Genomic DNA, 23,267 nt, shown 5'->3' with positions numbered 1-23,267 from the left:
TTTTTCAAACAGCTCTTTTTCCATCTCTACTCTGGTATCAGAAATTACATAAGTAGATGAAACCAACAAGTGAGTGCCCCTCACTGGATCTCACAATCAACTTCTCAAGAATAGGCATCAGCCAAAGCATCTAAATTTTTAAAAATCTTTCCACTACAAAAAATAGCTAACTTTCTTACTGCATAAAGCATAAATCAGTAAGAAGACTGATAATCCAGTAGAAAAAATAAACAGACAAGTTCACAAAAAAATGGAAATAAAAATGGCTCTTAAAAATATGATGAGATCCTTGACCTCATTTACAAGAAGTGCAAATTAAAACCACAAATTAGACGTTCCTTTTCATCTTACAGATCAGTAAAGACCAAGAAGTTTTAAAATACACACTGTGTGGGTGTAAAGAAACAGGCATTCATACACTGCTGGTGGGAGCATAAACTGCTATAGTTTCTATGAAAAGCAATTTGGCATTGTTTTTCCAAAATAAAAATGCACATACCATTCAATTAATCCATTACATCTAGGAATTTATCCCATAAATAGACACATGCACTCATATTAAAAATGACATACAACGTTATTCATTGCAGTAATGTTTGCAACACAAAGACTGGAAGTAACCTGAATGTACATCAATACAGGACTGGTTAAATAAACTGTGGTATATCCAGATAATGATATATTACGCAGCTGTTAAAAAAATGAGGCAGCTCCCTATATACATGGATATGAAAAATCTTCAAGCTACTACTAAGTGTAAAAAACCAAAATCCAAACAATGTGTATATTTTGCTATGATCTGTATGTTGGTGAGAGAGAGATATTAATACTCATACATTTATGTTTGTAAATGCTTAAATTATCTCTGTAAGGATACACAAGAAACTGGTAATGTTTGCTTCTGGAGAGGGTATGGCTAGGGGACAACAGAAGTAAGAGAATCTATTTTTCAATGTGTACCCTTTGTGCCTTTTGAATTTTGTACCAGGTATTTGTTATTATCTAATCAAATAAATAAATAAATCTTTAAAAACATAATCAAACAAACTAATGCCACCCTGTGATCACTCCAAACTTTCTATTGGTACCCTGTACATGGTCGTGCACAGCAGGTTACTACCATTCAGGTAATTTGTGGCTAACCTGTTCAACCGGCAAAAGCAGAGGTTTGCCTTCCTAGCTGCCCATTACCACCCTCTGTGGAATGTTTTAAAACTACGGATATCCAAGTACCACCCCAGAAATTCTGATTCAGTGGGTCTGGAGCAGATTCTGGGCATCGGAATTTTTTTAAGTTCACAAGTGATGCTGATGGGCAGTCAGGACTGAAAACTGCTGACTTAGAGCATGACACAAATAGGTAAACATCCGGGCTCACTCTCCACCTAGGTCATCACCATAGTTTCATCACTAATTCTAAACACTTCACAAAGGTCTCAAGAAGAGACAGATGAGAGAGTGTAGATGGCACAGTGAAAATCTATTACTATTTCTGGATATATCACCAGATAGGCAGTGTAATCACCATACAATAAATGCAGTATATTTGCAACATTCATACTAATGAATTCATCCTATGTAACATTTTAGAAAGAACTCTGACAGTAGTGAACTAGTGCCCAACAGGCCATTAACTGTGTGACACTTTGAGTCTCTGAGTGTCAATTTCTTCATTTGTAAAATGAGGGGACAGAATAAGATATGTTCTCTACCTCCCAGCTCTAAACTTCTGTAATTCTCTAAGATTACAGGTGTCTAAAAGCAACTATTACTTAGTACTACAGACTTTAGGATAAACTAGTAAGGACCTTTTTCATCCAATTCACAGCCCAGTGGGCTATGCCCTAACAGACACTCACATACGTGTTAGGTACTGCGAAATAAATAAACTAACGGTCACAGAAAAAAATTTTTTTAGGGTACAATCTTATCTAATAAATCTTAAATATTTTTAAAATAGTGCATCTTATGCAAAATAGGTACACCAAATATATTTAAGCATTAAAATAAAAGCATCTGATGTACTGTCTTAAAGCAAATGGTTCAAGTTAAAAAGCAATCATCAAAGAGTCCTAGAAGTGATGTTAAAGACCACATCCAAACCTCTCAGTTCACAAGTAAGAAAATAGGGGCTCAGAAAAGTTAAAGAATTTGCCCAAAGCCATTCTGTCACTAATGATATTCTTAGAACCAAGCTCACAGTAACAAATTTGTCAATTACAGTTCACTGATGTTTGCATGTGTGTTGGTATAACCATATAAGGTATATTATTTTTAGCTAGGGATTTTTGATGACTAAAATGACATACAAAACTAAAGATATATCACAGAAATTTCTTAGCATACATAAGTTTCTGAATTTACATTAATCGATGGCTCTACAACAAAACTTTCAGCAGCTTGCCAAGGAGCACAGAACTTCATTAGTAGATAAAACACATAATCTGATATTATTGTTAAATAATTTCATAAAGCATATTAACAAGGAAATAGGATTAGCATCTATTATTAACGGATAAAATGATAGTTTTATTTCAGTTACATTAGTTCCACAGTCCCTTAGAGTCTACTCAAAGAGTTCTAAGTTAAAAAAAAAAAAAAAAAAACTCTATGAACTCATTGAAGTTCACCTCCTGTCTTCCTCAGAGCAAATGATGAGCAGACTGCTCTGTGAACTTTTACAAAGAACTCTTTTCTCTCATTTCTACCATATGAAAGATGGATTCTTCCTCTGTGCTAAATAACTCATCATCTCATTTCAAATTTCAGACAATAATAAATTCTTGGCATGAACAAACCCTTTATTAATCTTTCCCTCTTTCTAATAATTTATTAAATAACTCATTTCATTTCAAATATCTGAGAGTAATGAATTCTTAGCATGAATAAACTCTTTTTAATCTCAATTCTATTGCGTGGTCAAGAAAATGTTTTGATTTATACTTTATTACCAAAAAATTCAAACCTGCCATGACAAATAGAGACATTTAATGTGTAAGGTGTGATTATGAGATTTTTCTTTTCCAGGTTCAGGACTAATTAGTAACAATATTCATGGAATACAGTCAAGTAACAATATTCAAATCCCCTAATAATAAGCAATCAGAGCATTTAGAAAAATTTAATCCTTTTCCTAATGAAGCAACTTTGGCATCAGTTCAAACCTCACCAGTTGGCACCATGATTTTGAAAGAGATGAACTTCCTGCCACAGACCCATGTAGATTTCTTTTAATAATGCTATCATCTTCTCATTTGTATAGCTGTAAAATTTACAAAACACTTTCATATCTAGTATCTCAAATCCTCCTCAGGATAACATAATGAGAGGTAGGGCATTTTCTAAAGACCTATTCTGTTCTGGGCACTGTGCTGACAATGGTGCGGTTAAAAAAATGAACAAGAATGAATCCTACCTTGGAAGAGCTCACGGTCTACTGGGGAAAACAAATAAATAATTTCTGTGAAATGTGCTATAATAAGGAAATGGACAAGGAACTGAGATTCCCCAGCAGTACCAAGGGCAAACAACTTCTCTCCAGGGATTGGGGTGGTGGTGCCCCAAAGAAGACTTTGGTCAGGAGATCACATGCAGCAGGCGTTTGAAGGATGAGTAGGAGTTCCCTGATATAAACATGGGGTGGAGGGAAGGAGAAAAACACTCTCAGGCAGAGGGAACACCATGTACAAAATAGCTACTGATGAAGTTATTATTCCCATTTTAAAGATGAGGAAGATAAACTCTTAAGTGAGCTGCATAAAGTCACATGAATAATAATTAACAATGTATGAAACAGAATACAGGTCTTCCGATTTTAATCAGCTTTCTACACCAGGAAATGCCAGTACATGTTGGACAAGAACATCAGATAAAGATTAGGTTTTATCTCCTACTCTAATCCTTCCTAAAAGATGGTCCATGTCCAACCTAGCTCTTGGGTGGAGGGGGAGAAATGATCAGAGAAGGGAATTTATTTATTCCTCAAATCAATCCTGTGAAATAGGTGTTTTTACTATCCTCATTTTACACACGAGAATATCGAGACACACAGAGATTAACAAAAATTGGAAATTAAGTGAAGTCTCAAACCCAGGTGACTAACCTGACCAAGCCTCTAAGCCTTAACCATACCCCACAGATCCTACTTTGCTCAACAGCCCTAGGTCATTCTTCTTCTGAAGATATCAGGGAGACCAAGTGAGTTCTGGGACACATCATGGTCCCACACATCTTGCACTGTACCACACATCTCAATATTCACACAAATCCTTAGATCTGCCTCCCTTATCAATCTGATCTCCCTTGAAGGTAAACCCAGGCATAAGGTGGCACGGGCTCTTTCAACATTTTTACAATCTGACTTAACTGGACAAGAGTAAACTTGTAAAAACAGCAGTAACCAGAATGGAGGACATCACAAAATAATGGCATGAAGCCTGAAAATATAAAGGAGAAAGCCCCAATCCTCCTCTTTCACTTGCCAGTGGGGCTTTGGGTGGGGGAGGGGAATGCAAAGAGTGCTTCAGGTGGGCTAGCGTACCTGCTACTCACTGCAAAAAATGGAGCCTGGAGTATACCTGGAGTACACCCTTAACTGCCTTTTTCAAGGGTTCATATGACAACTCTAGGACATCCAACAACTAAACCTGCCTCTTGAATATTAAGGAAGCAGACCATTTGGAACTGCCATGGTTTCCTAGGGCACTAAAACAACCTCACGGAACTGGGGATCAGCATATAAGAAAAAATAATGTCAGCAACACTGGATTTGCTAATGTCAGTGGATTGTGTGAAACTGACCACAAAATGGTTTTTCAATCTGTCACTCTGGTATTTCACCTTGTGAAGTATATGGGAAAATTAATAAATAATGGAATGAAATCCCTAAAGAAGTTTGTGGGCTATTATCTCTAGAATTTTAAAGATATATAAATCAATCCATCTTCGCTTTTTGCTGGTATGATCTGGAGTTGGAGGGTCCTACCCAAGTTCAGGAAAAATGACGTTTCCTTCCAGGCTCACTTTCAGCCCTATGGATCTCTACTTCTCCAGATGGGAGGCTCTCCATCAGCAGTTTGGAATCTGCCAGCACCTCTCCAGGCTAGTGGGCACTATCAGGTTTCCCCTGAGGTCTCCTAGCATGGTGAAAAGGAAAGCTGACATGGTTACCCACACCCACAAGCTGCTTAATATCTTCACTGTCAGAACCACCACCATCCCATTTCTGTGACTTTAGCACCTGCTATTGACTCTTCCAGCCTCCCAGCCCCCACCCTGCAAAAACCCACATGTCAGTTTCAGGGAAACAGAAAACAGCATCTCTTCACAGGGTTCTGAAGCTCAACCAACTCTGGATTATACCAGCTAAAAGGAGGGTAAAGAAATGGAGAGGGAGAAGCTTCACATGTAAGTATCCTAACACATTTTTTCTATGAAGCCGATACTCCAGGACCTGAGCTCTAAACTGAGCAATTCAAAAAGCAAGAAACTGACTGAGATAACAGATGTAACACTTTGCCTACGGTTAAAGCACTAATGTCATTCCCAGCAACTGGATGATCAATCTCCAAGTCCGGGTGGTGGGGCTGCTCTAAGTCACAGAAACAAAGTTGTGTTTTTTTTATTTGTAGGCCCAAGTTTCACTCACAGTGATATCTCTTACTGTGATATCTTTGCCCGGGAGCAGGTGAAAGTGCAGGGCAGTCAAGTCCTTCTGGAAACAACCCAACCCTAACTCGCAATTCCAAGATCTGTGTACATGTAGTTTCACTGTAGAACCTGCAGCTTTGTAAATCAGTGAGGCTCCAGTGGACGCTGCAGAGCATCAAGTGACGCTAAAGTATAAAATGGTAAAAACTTGGAAAATTAGATCAAGGGGGTAACTCAGGCCCATGTATAGTTTCCCCAAATATTAAATTAGATATATGCAAATACTAAGTTTAAGACTTAACCCAAATTCTGTAAAGATTTTATACCCTAGGAGGTGACTTCAATGTTGGGAACTTAGATACAAAGAAGATCGACTTGTTTGGTGTCATTTCCCACATTTTAAGAACTGTACTCTACTACTTCTGGGAATAAAAAGGTGACAAAATTTAACTTGTCTGCTTCTGAGATTTAATGAAATCCCTAATACTTGAATGGGGGGAGGGAACTTGAAAAAAGGACAGTAGAAGAATCCCAGCTCAATTAATAATATCACTATTCAGGAAGAGGACAATTTTACATTCTTTGCAAGAAAAAGCATTGTTAGCCATGTCAACGCAATTCGATTTTCTTCATACAAAGTAAAAGGCACCTATCACTAAGAGTTATTTACATGAAACATGAAGCACGCTTCCAATCCGAAGACACTGAATAAAGAAAATAAAGCTAAATTTCGACAAAAGCAATAACTTCTATTGATCTATCTTACAAATAGCAAAAAAAAAAAAAAAAAAAAGCGTTTCCTCTGAATAAGCCACTGAAAAAACCGGCAACCTGACGCCAAAGAGTCATTTTCTTAAAACAAACGTCCAAATGACTGAACTCAAATGGTCCGTCTATAGTAATGCTCGGAGCCTGTGAGCAAAAATCTTGTATTAAGTCAACCAGTGCGGCTCGCTCACCAAAGTAACAATTAAATGCATGAGAAGGAAAGGAATTAAGTGGGTTAAGTGCGAGCTGGATGACTGTTTTGAGACCTGCTCACAGGAAGCCACTACATCCTGCCTGAAGTCCTGTCAGTCACGCTGTCTCTCGATTCAAGTCCCCGCCGCAGCGAGGTGGGGCGAGGACAGGTGTCCGGCCCGGGCCCCTCCCGGCGCGCTCACCAGCCAGCACCCCGCGCGGCCGCCACTCGCGGCCCAGGGCGGCCCGTGGCCTCCGGCCCAGGGCGCCTTTTTCAACCTCGTGCCGGCGGCGAGCCCCGGGGCCAGCAGCCCCCTCCCCTCGGCGGCCCTGCTTCCCCGCCCTCCTCCTCCTCCTCCTCCGGCCGCGCCTCCCCCTAATTACCGCTCGCCTCCCACCTCGGGGCCGCTCCCGGCGCCCGCGGCCGCCCCGAGGCCTGCGTCTGAGGGCGGCCGGAAGCTCCTCGCGCCCCCCGCCCGTGCCCCCGACCGCGCCCCGGAGCCGAGCCCCTCACGCCGGCGCCGGCCGGGGCGAATTCCCCGCTCCCGCTCCCTCCGGACAGGGCGGCCCCAGCCCACGCCGCCCCGTCGAGGCGACGCCTCCCCCACCACACCCCTCCCAGCCTCGCCCGGCCCGGCCCGGCCCCCGCCCAGGCCCCTCTCGGCCCCGCGAGCCCAGCGCCGCTCGCGCCGCTCCCGCCGCCACCGCCCCCGCGCGCCCGCCGCCCCCTCAGCCCCGCCGCCGCCGCCGCCGCCGCCGGGTGGGTCCCCTCAGCCCGGCCCTCGCTTACATATCTTGCCCCGCAGGCTCTGCAGCACTCGGACCTCGCGACTATCCTCGTCGCCGGCCCCGGGCTCTGCCGTCGCCGTGGCCGCCGGCGCCTGGGAAGAAGCCGCCGCAGCACCAAGCGCCGCCGCCGCCATGGTGCCGCCCGGCCCGTGCCGCAGCCCCGCCGCCTGCGTAGCCGGGCGAGGCGGAGCCCAGCGGCGGCCTAGGCTGGGCGAGCCGTGCGCTGGCCCCGCCCCCGCCAGGGCCCCGCCGGCCCCGCCCCCGCCCCCGCCTCGAACCGGGGCCGCCCCGGCTCGAACCAGACTGCTGGGTCGCCCCGTGTCTGCCCGGTGAAAGCCCAGGCGCTGGCCAAGTGAGCTCAAGTCGTGGCTCTGAGCAGCCTTGCCGCCCCACTGAGGGAAAGTCCCGGCCTTCCGAGGTCCCCGCATCCTCCTGGGAATTAGGCTCCCGGCACGAGCAGACTTCCACACCTCCTAACTCTCAAGGGAACTCCCTGTGGGAAGAAGATAGAATGGAATTTGACAGTCGGGTGGACCTCAAGACTACCTTATTCAAAAGGAGCCAAGAGGTGCATTAGAGACTTCGCCGGGAATATACACACGCCCCTACCCCCAAGCCACACACCACACAAAAATCCTTATTTTGAAGTGAGAACGCTGTTTGCTCTGCAAAAGCTGGTTCAGAGGAAGGACCACAGCCCTCAATTACAACGTGAGCGCAGCGCCTGAGACCCTCCCGTAGAGAAATTCGGAAGACTTTACCACCACTTGTATATTTCGGAAACAGAGCACAGAAGCGTCGGGTCCCATCGCCCCCACCCCAAAAGTGAGCGGGTTAAGAAGTTGATTGACACTAGGAAATTCGTAAATCTTTGACTAGTTGTTAGCTTTATTTCAAGGAACTCTTTACAGTGAGTAAACTGCATGAATAATACCCTGGTATGTGAGGAGGAAGATGATTTCCTGGTCCTGAGGTTGTTAACTGCACTGCCCTAAGAAGGAAGATACCTGACCTAATAGGGCAGGGTAGTTGTTTTCCAGGGCAGCAATAGGAATCAGTCAGTCTGTCAACAAATATTTTTTTGAGAGTCAGACTTAGGGATAGCCTCAGAAACTATGCAAAGTTGAGGTGAAGAGATCCCCGCCCTCCAGCTCAGTCTGCCTGCAGACACAGGAAGGGACTAAGATGAGGAAAGTGGGGAGTCAGGGAAGGCCTTCCCGGAAACTGCACTAAGACATGAACTGAAGACAAGCGGGGAGAGGGAGGCAGGTGCCAAGGAGGAGACGCCGCTTGTGCAAAGGCTGCACAGCCAGAGAGACTGGCCTTAGTATGTGTCTGTCTCTGAGGAGTGGCACTCCAGTTCTGTGTGTGTTGCAGGTGGCGTCGATGTGATTTTTACACATGTTGGAGAAAGTGAACCTACCCCCTCTTATATGGATGTTTTACTGTCGTTTCAAACAGCAAGTCCAAAACTTAATTCTCTATCTTCCATTCCAAATCTGAGTTCACAGCCGTATTCTGTTATCTGGGCTAGAAAGCTTGACTCTTTTTTTTAACCCCTCATCCTCATACTGTTTTCAGGTGCCACATCTTTCTGACTCTGCTGAAATCTCTCTTCCTTTCTTTCCATTGGCTGTCATTGTCCTTGTTAAAATCATCTTCATTTGAGTAGTGTCAACATGTTATAGTTTTTTGGTTTTTGTCTTTAAAAAGGCACGAGCTTATGAGACAGGCAGACTTGGGTTGGAGCCTAATTCTACACTTTAACATGTGGGACATTTGGGCAAGTTGCTCAACCTTTCTGAACCTGTTTTTTTAACAGTAAAATGGGAATGCTATGCTTAACTCTTCCTTCTTCAAAGGGTTATTATCAGGATTAAATAATTATTGAGAGTATGTGTGTGAAGTATCTAGTGGAATGCTGGGCTCGTAGTAGGATTAGCTCAGTAAATGTTGCTTCATGTTCTTGACTGGAATTCTTATAATGGGTCTCCCATCCCTCCCCTTCCTCCTACATACCACTTAAATTAATCTTCCTAAAGCAAAAGTTGGAGTTTGTCACTTGTCTGCTCAAAAAAACATCAATGGCTTCATTCATCCCTTCAGCCAGCAAGCAAGCTACACTACAGGCCATGAAGAGTGCTAGAAATGACTAAAGCTCAAATTCCTTGGGCAAGTGTTCAGGGTTGGGACTAAACCCAGCCTACCTCACTCCTCTTATCTCTGGCCACGCTGAGCCACTTTTCCCGCAAGTGTGACTCTGTCAGGAGTGACCTTCCTGCCTGGTCAATGCTGCCTCGTCCATCTTGCTCTTTCTCTCTTGGACAGAGTTCTTGTTTGTACCTATTGTGACACTGATCACTTTTCACACGGCATTATGTACCTGTGTCCGTGTTTATCTCTTCTCCTACGTTCATTTTTTCGACTCCCTCAATAAATATCTGGTGAATGAATGAATTGAATCATATTAGCTCACTTACTCCCTCCACTTTGTAGGCTTGAAGGTTCCCTGTTTGGAAAGTTCTGATTTGTATTTATTATTCGTCATCATACCTGTCCATATGGTTAAAGTAGGAATGGGAAACTTTAATAACATCTTATAATTTTAAATTAAAAGCTAGTTTTTAAAAGTCTGTTCCTTTCTTTAAAGTATCAGTATCTGTACCAGATTCTCCTGATATCCCTTCTTTTTTGCCAGCTTAACCCCAAGTCCATAACTCTATTACTAAATTGTTACTAAAGGTACGAAAATGATTTTACATGAAATGATACTCCACTTTTTTTTTCTCCCAGGCAGTCTTCCTGTTGCAGATTTCAGAATTATTATACTGTTTCACTAAAACCCAGAAACTCCATTTTTTCTTCATCTGAAATCATTCCTAATTGCTCTAATTCTGAATAAACATTTAAGGATATTAACAATCTTTTTATTGATACCAGCCTGCTTTGCAGAGATCTTTAGCAGAGTCATTGTTTCCTTAATGTAAAATAGTTGGGAAATAAAGTTTTGTGAAGACTAATAAAATTTACTCAAAGTACAATTACAAGAAGGCTGTTATATCTCCCTGGCTTTATTGGCCTGGCATTATGTTTCAAATTCATCTAGAGTTCCTCTCATTTCTTCATGATGTTTAGTAACTGGAACAATATTGCATCATACACAAACTTGCACTTCACTTCCTTCCTCAAATTATTAATGAATGTGTTTAGAGGCCATCACGCCTATCTCTACCCGCTCCATTCTGATGAGCAACCATTCACTACTATGTCTTTTCCTGTTTCTTCACCAGTTTTTAACCCATTCAGTCATTTTCACCCACAAACTGGCTTGCTTCATGGTGGCTGAGGTAGGAAAACTACATCGCCTCTTAATAAGAATGTGTCCTGCAACTAAAAACTAATTCCAGAACTTGTTAGTTATACAGCATTGTTTTGAATCAGCACCCACCAACCTATAACACGGCAATGTAAGGGTATCTCCTAGTCTTGAGTTATTTATTACCTTCTTTCTGGTGACCCAGGTGAAGAGAATTGTGCTTGCTTTTCAATATTTAGACGTAGATCATTTTCTCAGGGCTAAACACTCATGAGGCAGAACTATTTCCAGTGAGTGGGTGGGAAGGCAAGTTCTTTTGATGATTGATGACTTGATTTCCCCATCATTTTCGGTTACATTGTACAAACAGTCTCTAAATCCAATCAGCATTTTCTTTTTTGATAAAATTGGAGTGGTGGAAGTGAGGCAAGACCTTAAATATTCAGAATATTTTGAGCAATATTCAAAATATATTAACATCTTGCCTCAAGATCAAACAGAGCCATAACAAGGGTATGTCTAAACATATGGACAACTTTTTATTCTAAAACTTCTAGCTCTTCCATTAAAAATATTTTCAAATTTTCTAAGCTCCTGGAGGAGGACATGAAACGTCTGAATGTTGGAGCGTGGGACATCCTATGCCCTCAGGCTAGTCTGACTTCAGTTGTTTCTCAGCCTTCCTCTTTTTGAACTATGATGGCATATTCACTCCACCTCCACTGCACTCTTCTCATCATTTTAGAATTATAAAACAACAGATCTGAAAAGAAAACTAGAAAAGTTGGGTACTCATGTACTTGTTTCATCTACTACTCTGTATTCAAGAAATTTCTGTGTTCGTCTGGACAGATTTGTCCATTCACCGTGAACCCTGGAGACCTGCTTCATCCAGTTGGCGAGAACCAGGCCAGAGGACTTCAGGCCCTGGCCCAGCTGATTTTCATGCTCTGAAGACGTGGCTAAGGTCTCCTGAGGCCAACAACTCTGTCATTTGCTTGGCTGGCACACATTTGAATTTGCACCTCCAGCAGTCAGCGAAGGAGGCTAGGGCTAGAGACCCACTTGGCTATACTCATGAAAGGTCAGAGATCGATGTGTCACCTCCCAGTCCCCTCCACAGGGCCATGGGAGAAAATGGAGTGGTGGTTGGGTAGATGATGCCCTTGAGTTCTTCCAAACTCTGAGGAAGGAGAAAGAAGACTCCGGTGGAACTAGAAAGAAGCTGGCTGCAGAGCTGGCCCAAAGGCCCCTGGTGCAGCAAAGCTCCAGGTGGGGAAAACGTCGGTGAGCAGGGAGATTCAACAATGCAAGTCCAAGGTGAACTTCTCTGGAAAGTCTCTCTCCCCTCTGGCAAAACACAGAAACGCACAGTGCCATGTATTGGCACTGACTCTGTGCCAGACTCTTCACGTGGACCCATCAGGTTGATGCTATGGTGGTTTATTGTTGTTGTTATTCCCATTTTATAGATGATATCTCTGAGCACAGAAAGGTTAAAAGACTTCCATAGGTTGGACAGCTGGTAAATAGGGTATCTGGCGTTTGAACTGATGCATTCTGACTGTACTACACATTCCCAATCATGCTACTCGAGTGCCATGCTGGGAAGATCTGTTTCCCACTGGGCAGTTTTCCCAGTGGTTAGGGGTTGGGATCGCCCAATTCTGAGAGGCAGTCACTCCTGATGGTGAGAGCAACTTCTGAGCAGCTTCCGTGGTATCTTGGAGGCGAAAAAGCTGGTTGGGTGTTTAGCCCCAAAGCCACCGGCTGGCTCCCAGGGAGAACCATAGGAGACTCTTAGTGGAGCAGAGTAAGCATGGGTTGCTCCTGGAGACAAAAAGGACTCCGGAAGAAGGGGACCTGACTGGAGTAGCAGGGCAGGTTGGAGGAGGAGGAGCCGGCAATCCTTGCATCAGGTATTTTATTGCATAAGCAGAATTCTTTGGGTACAAAACAGTTTTATTTCCCCATCCATGTCCTTTTCTCCCTGCTCTGGGACGACTTCTTTCCCAGCCCTGGGAAAAGTCTCATACAGATTCCACTGCTTGTTCAGCTACTTTTAGTTACAAAAAAAGGTCTCATGTCAGTAATCTAAGAGTCCAGTTCAGAATAATAATCAAAACTTCTCATTTCGAAGTTAAAGCTTCTCCTCTGCCCTGACTCAGACCTGCCCAGGCTGGGAGGTTTACAGCGGGAGGGAGGATGAGATTGACTTCTCGCCTTTTTCCTGGGCCCCGTCTGCACTCGCCGAGATTGCTGACCTTTGGGGTAAGCAGGGTGCAGGGGAATGACACAGTCATAGATGACCTGTCCTGGCATGATCCAGCATTGCTGCTCTCTGACCTTCTGATGCTCAGAGAAGCTTCTTTCTTTCATGGGCCACTTATGTGGGCTACTCAGAGATTCTCTGTTCTGAGCCTCAACTCTGGTGGTGTCTCCTCCAAGCATCAGCTGACAACTCCGAACATTCAGTCCCTGGGCTTCCCCAGCCCACCTGTCTGCTGAGTCAATTCATCTGGCACCTGCCACTTAGGATGAAGCCCTTTAAATTATGTTTCCAAGTCAGTCCCTCCTGGGAATGGAGTGCGCTCTCAGCGGGAGGGAGTAATGCATTCACTCCTTCTCCCTCTTTCTCACTCTTACTCTCCCTTTCTGCCACCTTAAGGCAGTAGCCTCAGCCTCTTGCCTTTAGATTTCTCAGGTTTGTCACACCCCAGGGACAGCCCCCATGTGCTCTGAGGGGTCACTTTCGCTTGTCTTGACAAGAAATCTTTCTTGCCTTTGCCCACAAGAGGGGCGTGGAGAAATGCCTTGGTACAGTAACAATTCCTCCCAGAAGACTTTCCCATCCTCTTCCTGTTATAGGCCTGAGTAGATGGACAGCTAAAGCTGGCCCACAATGGGTCTCCCAGACTCTTGCAGGTTCAGCAGCGGGGGTCTGGCCTCTCTTATTAGGATGTAAGGAGGCACCCATAGTACTGCCCTGTCACATTAGAGAAGTGAGAAGGGAGAAGGGAGGGCCACTCATCACCCCCAGACAGCAGAGGAAGGTAACGGGCCTTAAAAGAGACTGGCCAGGGAAGGCCTCCCTGATCTTGGGATGGAGTGGTCCAGAGACCCTCTCTGGCTCCCTGAAAGGAGGATAGTCCAAGAGACTGAGGCACAAGGGATGAGAGGCTGATGAGGCTGGAACACTGAGTCTGAGCCTGGAGGGCATCAACCCCAAGGCTGCTCCTGTATACCTGCAGAGAGCAGAGCAGGATGCTTCCTCCAGGAGCCTCTTAGGTCCAGAGGACTCTCATCTCCAAGGTTCATGGAGCCTCGGAATCTGAATAACTGGCTATTCCTCAGGAAAGCAGAGTGATGCCCCAGCCTTGTGTACTTCTTCCAGGGGAACTGGTGAGAACTACAAAGGTGCATGGAGGGAGAGTGAAGTTTAGATGACCTGAACCTGGTAGGTAAAGTTGCCAAGGGCTCACTCTTCAGGAAGGGAGGAGGAACAATAACCTTTATTCAGTAAAAAATTCACTTGGTCAATAATATTGTAATAACTTTGGTGACAGATGGTAACTAAATTTATCATGGTGATCATTTTGTAATATATGTAGATATTGAATCACTACGGAATATACCTGAAACTAATATGATATTGTATGTCAATTATACACCAATTAGGAAAAAAAGAGGGCTGGCCTGTGGCCTGGTGGTTAAGTCCAGCGCACTCTGCTTCAGCAGCCTGGGTTTGTGGGTTTGGGTCCTGGGTGCAGACCTACACCACTTGTCAAGCCATGTTGTGGCAATGACGCACATACAAAAAATAGAGGAAGATTGGCACAGATGTTAGCTCAGGGCTAATCTTCCTCAAGCAAAAAAAAAAAAAAAGAAAAAGAAAAAGATTGGTGAATTTTCCTCACCCCTAAAATAAAAGGACAAATATTTCACTGAACTCTGATAACCACAAGCACCTACATTTAACTAGTCAAGTCCAAAAATGTATTCCTTTAAAACACTTTTTCTTCAGATATAATTTTGGGCTTGTATACATCCTTTACCCAATTCTCCAAATGTTAATGTTTAAAAATATTTGCTCTTTTGCTTTGCTGTCCTCTCTCTCTCTCCACCCCACCACACCTCTCTCTCCTGAAACCATTTGAGTATGTGGTCCCTCTGCCCCTAAATATTTGAGCATATATTTCCTAAAAGCAAGAGTTCTCTTACGTGACCTAGTGCAATTATTAAAGTCAGGAAATTAACATTGATACAACATGTTAGCTAACCTATAAGCTTTATTCAAAGTTTACCAATTGTCCCAGTAATGATCTTTATAGAAAAAGAAAATCCTGGAGCATAAGTTGCATTCAGTTGTTATGAGTCTTTCCTTTCTTTTTTTTCTTTTTTTCTTGAGGAAGACTGGCCCTGAGCTAACATCCGTGCCCATCTTCCTCTACTTTATATGTGGGATGGCTGCCACAGCATGGCATGCCAAGTGGTGCCATGTCCCCACCTGGGATCAAACCAGCGCACCCCAGGCTGCTGAAGTGGAACATGCGAACTTAACCACTGGGCCACGGGGCTGGCCCCTTTACCTTCCTTTAATCTGGTACAGTTCTTCAGTTTTTCCTTGTTTTTCATAAGCTTGATATTTTTGGTTAGTGCAGGCCAGTTATTTTGCAGAATGTCCCTCAATTTGTATTATGCATTCTTGACAGAAATACTGCATAAGCAATGCTGAGTTCTTCTCAGTACATCCCATCAGGAAACTCATGGTGAACATCTTTCCCATTACTGGTGTGTTAACTTCGATCCCTTGGTTAAAGCGGTATCTGCCAGGTTTGTCCTCTGTAAAGTCACTATGTTCCCATGTAATTAATAAGTACCTTGTGGGGTGATACTTGAGATTTTGTAAAAGTAATTTGTTTTTCTTCCCAAACATGTTCCTCCTTCTGTATTTCACTGGGATGAATTGCTTCTTCACCTATCCAACTGCCCAAGCCAGAAACTGGGGAGTCGTCACTCTCTCCTCTTCCTTGTCTTTTGTGTTCCATAACCAAATCTTGTGGATTCTGCCCCTTTCATGTCTTTCAAATTGATCTTACCCCCTTTCCCACTGCCACTACTTAGCTCAGCTTCTCATCTTCTTTCCTTTGAGTTACTGAGACACCACCTAAGTAGGCTCTCTGCTTCCTGTCCATTCCTCTCCCCAACCCTACCCACTTTACCACCAGAGTTGCCTTTCAAAAATGTAAATCTGGGGCTGACCCTGGTGGTGTAGTGGTTGAGTTCCCACGTTCTGCTTCGGTGGCCCGGGGTTCACGGGTTGGGACCCTGGGCATGGACCTGCACACTGTGCATCAAGCCATACTGTGGAGGCATCCCACATACAAAAAATAGAGGAAGACTGGCACAGATGTTAGCTCAGGGACAATCTTCCTCAAGCAAAAAAAAAAAAAAAAAAAAAGAGAGAGAGAGAGAGAAAGAAAAAGAAAATGCAAATCTGCATTTTCCTATCAAAAAACCTTTAATGAAGAAGTTGTGAACTAGAGGTTTTCAGGCATTGATGGGAACCACATGACACATGAGCTACAATCCATGGCCAGCTTGAGCTGCCATAACAAAATACTGCAGACTGGGTGGCTTAAACAACACTTTATTTTCTCACAGTTCTGGAGGCTAGAAGTCCAAGATCAATGTTGTGGCTGACTCTATGTCTGGTGAGAGCTTTCTTCCTGGCTATCAGATGGTGTCTCCTTGCTCTGTCCTCACCTGGCCTTTCTCTGCTGTGTGCACGTGGAGGGAGGATGAGCTCTCTCCTGTCTCTTCTGATAAGGACACTAATCTGATGGATCAGGGCCCCTCTCTTATGACCTCATTTAACCTTAATCAGTTCCTTAACAACTCCACCTCTAAATATAGCCACACTGGGGGTTAGGGCCCCAACATATGAATTTAGGGGGACATAGACATTCTGTCCATAACAAGTGCCCACATCTCTCTTTCTCATACCCATGGCACACACTGCAATCCATCACAGCACTGCTTCCTACTGAATTTGAGTAAGCCTCAGAACATCTTGTCTGCCTTCTCAAGGTCAAAGCTCCCTGGAAGCTAGGATGCATATGCGTGACTCGGTGTCCCCTAGGGAGCTACAGCCGTGAGAGACTTTAATTCAGAGGAGAAAAATATGAGGAAGAAGAAGACATTGCTGGGAAGGTGGAAAGGCATAGCAGAAGGACCTCAGGCAGTCAAAGTAGAGGCCCTGGCCACTGTATCCTCTACAAAGCACAGTGCCTGTGTCTATGGACCAGATGTGTGATTGAGGTGGTGTTTCTGAATGAAAAGCTTTCCAACTTGACTCTTTGAACCTCCAAGAGATTCTTTGTTGCGCAGTACCCTTAATGTGTTTGTTCCCTGCTTAAATTAGCTAAAGTGTGTTCTGTTGTTTCAAAAACAGATGTAACCAATACATTCCTGCACTTGATGTGCTGATAGGCCAGGCTCTTTGCAGTTCTCTAAGTGTGCCAGGTGGATCTGCTGCACTCCAACTGCTCCCTTTGTCCAATACCCTCTCCCCACCAGTCCCCCATCATACCAGTTAGGAAGGTTTTGGCTGCAAGTAACAGATAAACTGTTAAAAAATGACTTAAACAATTACAGTTTATTTTATCCACAAAAAAGAAGTCCTTATGAGCCCTCAAAAAATTAAAAACAGAAGTACTATATGATCCTGCTATTCCACTCTGGGTATATACCCAAAATAATTGAAAGCAGAGTGTTAAGGAGAGTTGTACACTTACGTTCATAGCAGCATTATTCACAATAGTCAAAAAGTAGAAGCAACTCAAGTGTCCATTGGATCGACAGATGGATGAATAAGCAAAATGTGGTGTATACATACATTGGAATATTATTTAGCCTTAAAAATGAAAGTAATTCTGACACATGATACAACATGGCTGAACCTTGAGGACATTATGCTAAGTAAGATAGGCCGGTCACAAAAAGACAAATATTGTATGATTCCACTTTTTTTTTTTTTTTTTTGAGGAAGATTCGCCCTGAGCTAACTACTGCCAGTCCTCCTCTTTTTGCTGAGGAAGCCTGGCCCTGAGCTAACATCTGTGCCATCTTCCTCCACTTTACATGTGGGATGCCTACCACAGCATGGCTTGCCAAACGGTGCCATGTCTGCACCTGGATGTGAACCAGCGAATCCCGGGCCACCGAGAAGTGGAACATGTGAACTTAACCACTGCACCAGTGGGCTGGCCCCTGTATGATTCCACTTTTATGTGATATCTAGAGTTGTCAAAATCCTAGAGACAAAAAGTAGAATGGTGGATGCCAGGGGCTGAGGGGAGAGGAATGGAGAGCAGTTGTTTGATGAGTACAGAGATCAGACCTGAGACCTGAACCAAACCAATGTTCTCTTGTGAGAAGGAAAGGGGAGCAATAGCCATAGAGTGGGCAGCCAATTCTGTGCACCATACCAATGTTCCTACTTATCTTTCAACAATAAGTTCAACTGAAAATATTTCAATACATGTAATACCTGAGATTCACCTCCTGGTTTGCCCCATAGAATTGGGGCGCTATAGTACCCTGTGTGTGTACATTCACTGCAATACTTATGACACTTTTACCATTCCTATCTGTTCACCTGTACGTAAGATTCTCAAAGACCAGACAATGTTTTATTTGTCTTTGCCTCCCATGTGCACAGGAAACATAGATAAACGCAGAAGACACTTACAAAATGTTTGATGAATGATGAATGAATAAATGAATGAATGAGATGGCCTGTTCAGAGAAGCTGTTAATAAACGAGCTCAGAATTCTGAATTTGAAACCCACAAGGGAAACCAGAGCAGACCACATAACCATGCCGGGCTGAGCTTGGGCTTTGCAGAAAGCTTAGGTGCAGAGAAAAGGCAATGTCTCAGAGCTCAGATGAGGAAGAAGAAAGGGAAGGAGGCAGGGTCTGGGGTTTGCAATCCTCCCCCTGGGCTAGGGCTGTATATGTCACAAGCAGCTCATTTTGGGCAGAGATAGCCAAGGAGAGGAGAAGCTCATGCGTCATAAACTGTTGCCTAGTACAGTAGTGGGCTGGCTCTAAACATCTTCCACTTCTTGTGGGTTGTTGTAGAGGCTGGAAAAACTGATTTCAAAGTTACAAGTTGTTTTCATACTTGTTACTATGATCAAATCTCCAGGCAGCCCTATCAGCCTGTGACTACACATGAAGTCCTATTAACGTCATTAACCCAAAGTTCTTGATCTTGCCTCCACCCTCCACTTGCCTGAATAATTCAACCTCTCCCCAGTTATTTATTTCCAGGAGTGCCCAAGGGGTCCGTCAGACTCACCATTGGCAGCGTGGGGGTTACTGGGCTTGCTGTGTTCTTCCTTTCTAGCTCTGGCTTCCCTTTGCCACTGTGTCAAGTCAGGAAGTAGCTTGAGGGACTCTCACCACTTTAGGTGCCTGCTGTGACAGTGCCAAGGCCCAAGCCCAGAACATTGTCCTTCAGAGCCCAGAGCTTCCAGGTGTTGACAAAGATGGCCATCTTCCCAATTCCATGCCCCAAAACAGCCCTGCTTGGGCTCTGATTCTCTCATAAAGTCAGCTCTTAGCTCTGGTTCTCATCCTTTCCGCATCTGGCCTCCAACTAGTCTGAGATGCCAGGCTGAAAACAGCACACTTACAGTATGGTTAACTAAACAGATACTTCCCACCTCTTCCTCCTTTGCTGCTGACACCATAGAGGTCAGTAAAGCTTTTCCAGCCTCCCTGGCCGCTAGAGTGGGTTATATGACCCAGTGAGATAAGAGGAGGAGTCCTCTTTGGGCTTCTAGAAGCCTTCTGCTTTTCCTGGTAGAAGGGACAGACGAGGCTGCCACCAGCCCTTCTCCCTGTGGCCCCCTGCCTGGAAATGCAACAGCCGTCTGTGACCGTGACAAAAAAGGCCAAGAGAATCCCTGTCCCTGAAATCTTCAAGGCGGCTTTGGACTGCCTTCCTCCAGGCTTCTTGTTATGAGAGAAAACAATGGATACCTATCTGTTTAAGCCACTGTTTGTCAGTTATTATGATTATTTTTTCTTTAAAGATTGCCACCTGAGCTAACAACTGTTGCCAATCTTCTTTATTTTTTTCCTGCTTCTTTTCCCCAAATCCCCCCAGTACACAGCTGCATATTTTAGTTGTGGGTCCTTCTAGTTGTGGCATGTGGGACGCCTCCTCAGCATGGCCTAATGAGCAGTGCCACGTCCGCACCCAGGATTCAAACTGGCAAAACCCTGGGCCACCGAAACAGAGTGTGAACTTAACCACTCGGCCACGGGGCTGGTCCCTGTTTGTCAGTTATTGAAGCCAAAATCATGTTCCTAGCTGTTACAAGTTTGACTTTTGCACATTATGTGCTGATACTATGAAACTATCTCTTATAGTCCAAGTTGTTAATTCATAAATCACCTGACGGAGGATGCTCTTGATTCATCACTTGGGACCCTGCCTGCCATTTATTGTTACTGGAAGGAGGCGGGTCTCCACTAAGTGATGGAGGCATCTGAAGGCAGTTACTTTTGGTGGCATTGGTGCTAAGACCAGGCCTGGTGGCAAAGTCCTTCTGGCACTGTGTCCTGTCTCTGAGTTCTTAGTTTATCCCTACAGAGGAGAGTAGAGGTTTGGGACAACCTGGTCATGTATCCTGGCCCTCACAGTGTGGGCCCAAGGGAAGGGGAGATGCCTGAACTGACCTCCTCAGGTCAGGGCTGTTGGTAGTCTCCCCCTAGGCAGCTGCCTCCTGCCTTCAGTCTGAAAGAGGGTGAGATCAGGACTGTAATGAGAGCAGGAAACCCTCACCCCTTATAATACATTTCTGGATAGTATTTGTATTGTTGTTGTAAATTGTAATTAATCTAGTTCTGAAGACTTTGGCATTTATTTCATAAAACTGTTTCTTCTGTAGGACTGAATTCCAGAGAAAAGGTATAGATACACAACCACAAAAGAAAGAGGACATTTTGATAATCTGGTGGCCCATTTGAAATAATTGTATCTGGGGCCGGCCCAGTGGCACAGCAGTTAAGTGCACATGTTCCGCTTTGGCGGCCCGGGGTTTGCTGGTTCAGATCCGGGTGTGACATGGCACCGCTTGGCAAGCCATGCTGTGGTAGGCATCCCACATATAAAGTAGAGGAAGATGGGCACGGATGTTAGCTCAGGGCCAGTCTTCTTCAGCAAAAAGAGGAGGATTGGCAGTAGATGTTAGCTCAGGGCTAATCTTCCTCAAAAAAAAAAAAAAATGAAATAATTGTATCAAAATGGCCACCAGTTTGTTGTGTTATTGTTCTAAGCCACACCAAGGTGGTCCTCAGGAGTGAACTCTGGGGCTGTCGGTGGCGAGAGATGGAGCTGTGACCTGAAGAGGAAGGGCTGATGGAGAGAGAGCCAGGGAGATAGGAATCAAAATCCTAAAGACCTTTAATAGAGCGTTTGGACAGTGGGTCAAATCTACCACTATCCCTCACTACCCTTCTCCGGATAATCCTTTCTATGAGATGTCTTACCTGCAGCCCCACAAAACAAATGTGTTAGTATCTCAGTGAGAGTGTCCTGAGGGGTGGGATGGGAGGAGATCCAGATTCTGAGGATTCTCTAAGTAATGAGCAAAAGATGGAGAGTAACCAGGATTGCTCATATTGATCATGTCTTAAATAGGATAGCTTTTTTGATTGGTGTGCTAGTTTAGTATTTTTATATTGAGAATAAAAATATTTATAAGGGCTTTTCATGAATTTTCTAGCAACTTCCATATTCATCTCTATGTTGCCACAGGGTCTAGAATTCTTCAACAGGAATTCTCCCACTTTAAAGGTTTTTAGGATCCCAAATTCTATGATTTGGCTGATATTACTGTATGTATGTAGTGCTGTTTAAGAATTAATATCACAAACTTGTAAGAATGTTTAAAATGAAAAGCATTGCCTTTTACCTAGTCTTTGGGAAGAGATGATGTAAGGAAACAGCTGCCCCTTCCTCCACTTTCTCTATCAGGGTTTCTCTACTGTGGCACTGTGGCACGTTGGCTGGAATAGTTCTTTCTGTTGGGGGCTGTCCTGTGCATTGTAGGATGTTCAGCAGCATGTGTGGCCTCCACCCGCTAGATACCATTAGCCTCTCCCACTTGTGACAACCAAAAATGTCTCCAGGCATTGTCAAATGTCCTCTGGCAGGCAGAATCACCCCCAGCTGAGAACCTCTGCTCCATAATAATGCATCTCTTGTATAATAGCAGGGTGATTGTGTTTGTAAACTGAGACCTGTCAAAGCTCAGATCCACGTGGCTTAGTCCTTGCGTGGCTGGGTTCAAAGAAGCAAAGTCCTGATAGGAATTCTGCTCTTAAGCTCAAGGACTATAAATGAGACCCAAGTATGTAACCCAGAGCAGCCCTTATCAAAATACCTTTCCTCTTTCACATCCAGCCGCTCCACTCCTCACTCTCTTTCCCCAGAGCAGCCTGCTCTCTCATCCACCCGTTCTCTCCCTCCATCTCTCTGTCCCTCTCCCACGCCCACTTGATGCCTCTGAACACATTCATGTCCTCTGCTCTCCATGGCCTCTTGCAAAAGGAGCTTGTCTTTTATTCTTTTTTCCTTAGAATCTACCCATGTGGCTTATACCACTTCTATCTCTCTCCCATTCCCCTGATTCTGCATCAAAAGCCCCAAAGCTCTGGTTTGGACCTTCCAAGCTCTTCTCCACAGTTGGGTGTGGGTGGATGGGAGGAACTGAGCAGCCCAAGCAGCACCAAATTTAGCAGTGGGGAGGAGGACGGGAGAAGCTGGCAACACTCATATGTGTGAAGGGTTGCAGATTTTTTCACCCTACTCACAAATGTGCAAAAAAGACACAGCATTTCATTTCTCTAAAATTGTTCTTGTCTTCCTCACACGCCTGCAACCACTGAATGGAGGGAAAAAATATTCTGGCACAATTTAAATAGATATTTTAGGTAAATAGATCATCTTTTTAGGTAAAAAATGCTGTCTCAGGTATCTGCATCCACCTTTTATATCTTTTTGAGAGAGTATCTGGGTTTTTGGTGGAATTGTGGCTAACCAATCCTATAGGAACAGAGAAAAGATGGGATCCTCACTCAGGTCCATGCAGCATCTTCTGCATCCTTGCTGATTTCTGCTCTGAGTAGATGGTCTGGATACTCCTGGGTTGTATCCAACCCGTCCCTGGAAGTTCTATGAGCACTTGCCATTGAGGCTGTGTCTACAGTACCTGTGGTTTGGTCCCTCCTGGCTTGGAAGGGCCTGCTAGTTCTCCCCGATGACTCAGCCACTGCTCTGGCTGATGCTGCACACCCTGTATCCTCCATCTGCCTCTTGCCTAGGATGTCTACCCCCAGTCTTGCTGATGACTCACCTTTCTCGCATGGCTGAGGTGTGGAAGCCTGTTGGCTCTCCACTCAGCTACTTTCCAGGCCTCTTCTCCAGAGCAGGTGGGAACTCCTTGGTCCAATTTACTCCATACTGGTCCTGGG

At 44.4% G+C, this 23,267-nt stretch overlaps 1 protein-coding gene across 2 annotated transcripts in view; it reads right to left on the bottom strand.

Moving 5' to 3' along the window:
* RASA2 (RAS p21 protein activator 2) overlaps window positions 1–7,585 on the bottom strand; it is a 108,888-nt gene extending 101,303 nt beyond the window's left edge. Inside the window, exon 1 of one of the 2 annotated variants that reach the window (XM_044754388.2) lies at window positions 7,400–7,585. In XM_044754388.2, the coding sequence (XP_044610323.1) occupies window positions 7,400–7,532 (133 nt within the window). In that variant the 5' untranslated portion in view covers window positions 7,533–7,585. The remainder of the gene's footprint in view (window positions 1–7,399) is intronic. The other variant, XM_044754389.2, reaches the window with a different exon arrangement.
* Between the last annotated feature and the right edge of the window lie 15,682 nt (window positions 7,586–23,267).

Source organism: Equus asinus, chromosome 21, assembly GCF_041296235.1.
Source record: "Equus asinus isolate D_3611 breed Donkey chromosome 21, EquAss-T2T_v2, whole genome shotgun sequence".
Lineage (NCBI taxonomy): Eukaryota > Metazoa > Chordata > Mammalia > Perissodactyla > Equidae > Equus > Equus asinus.
Note: the sequence above shows the minus strand (reverse complement) of the source record. Positions and strands in the feature narration are given on the sequence as shown.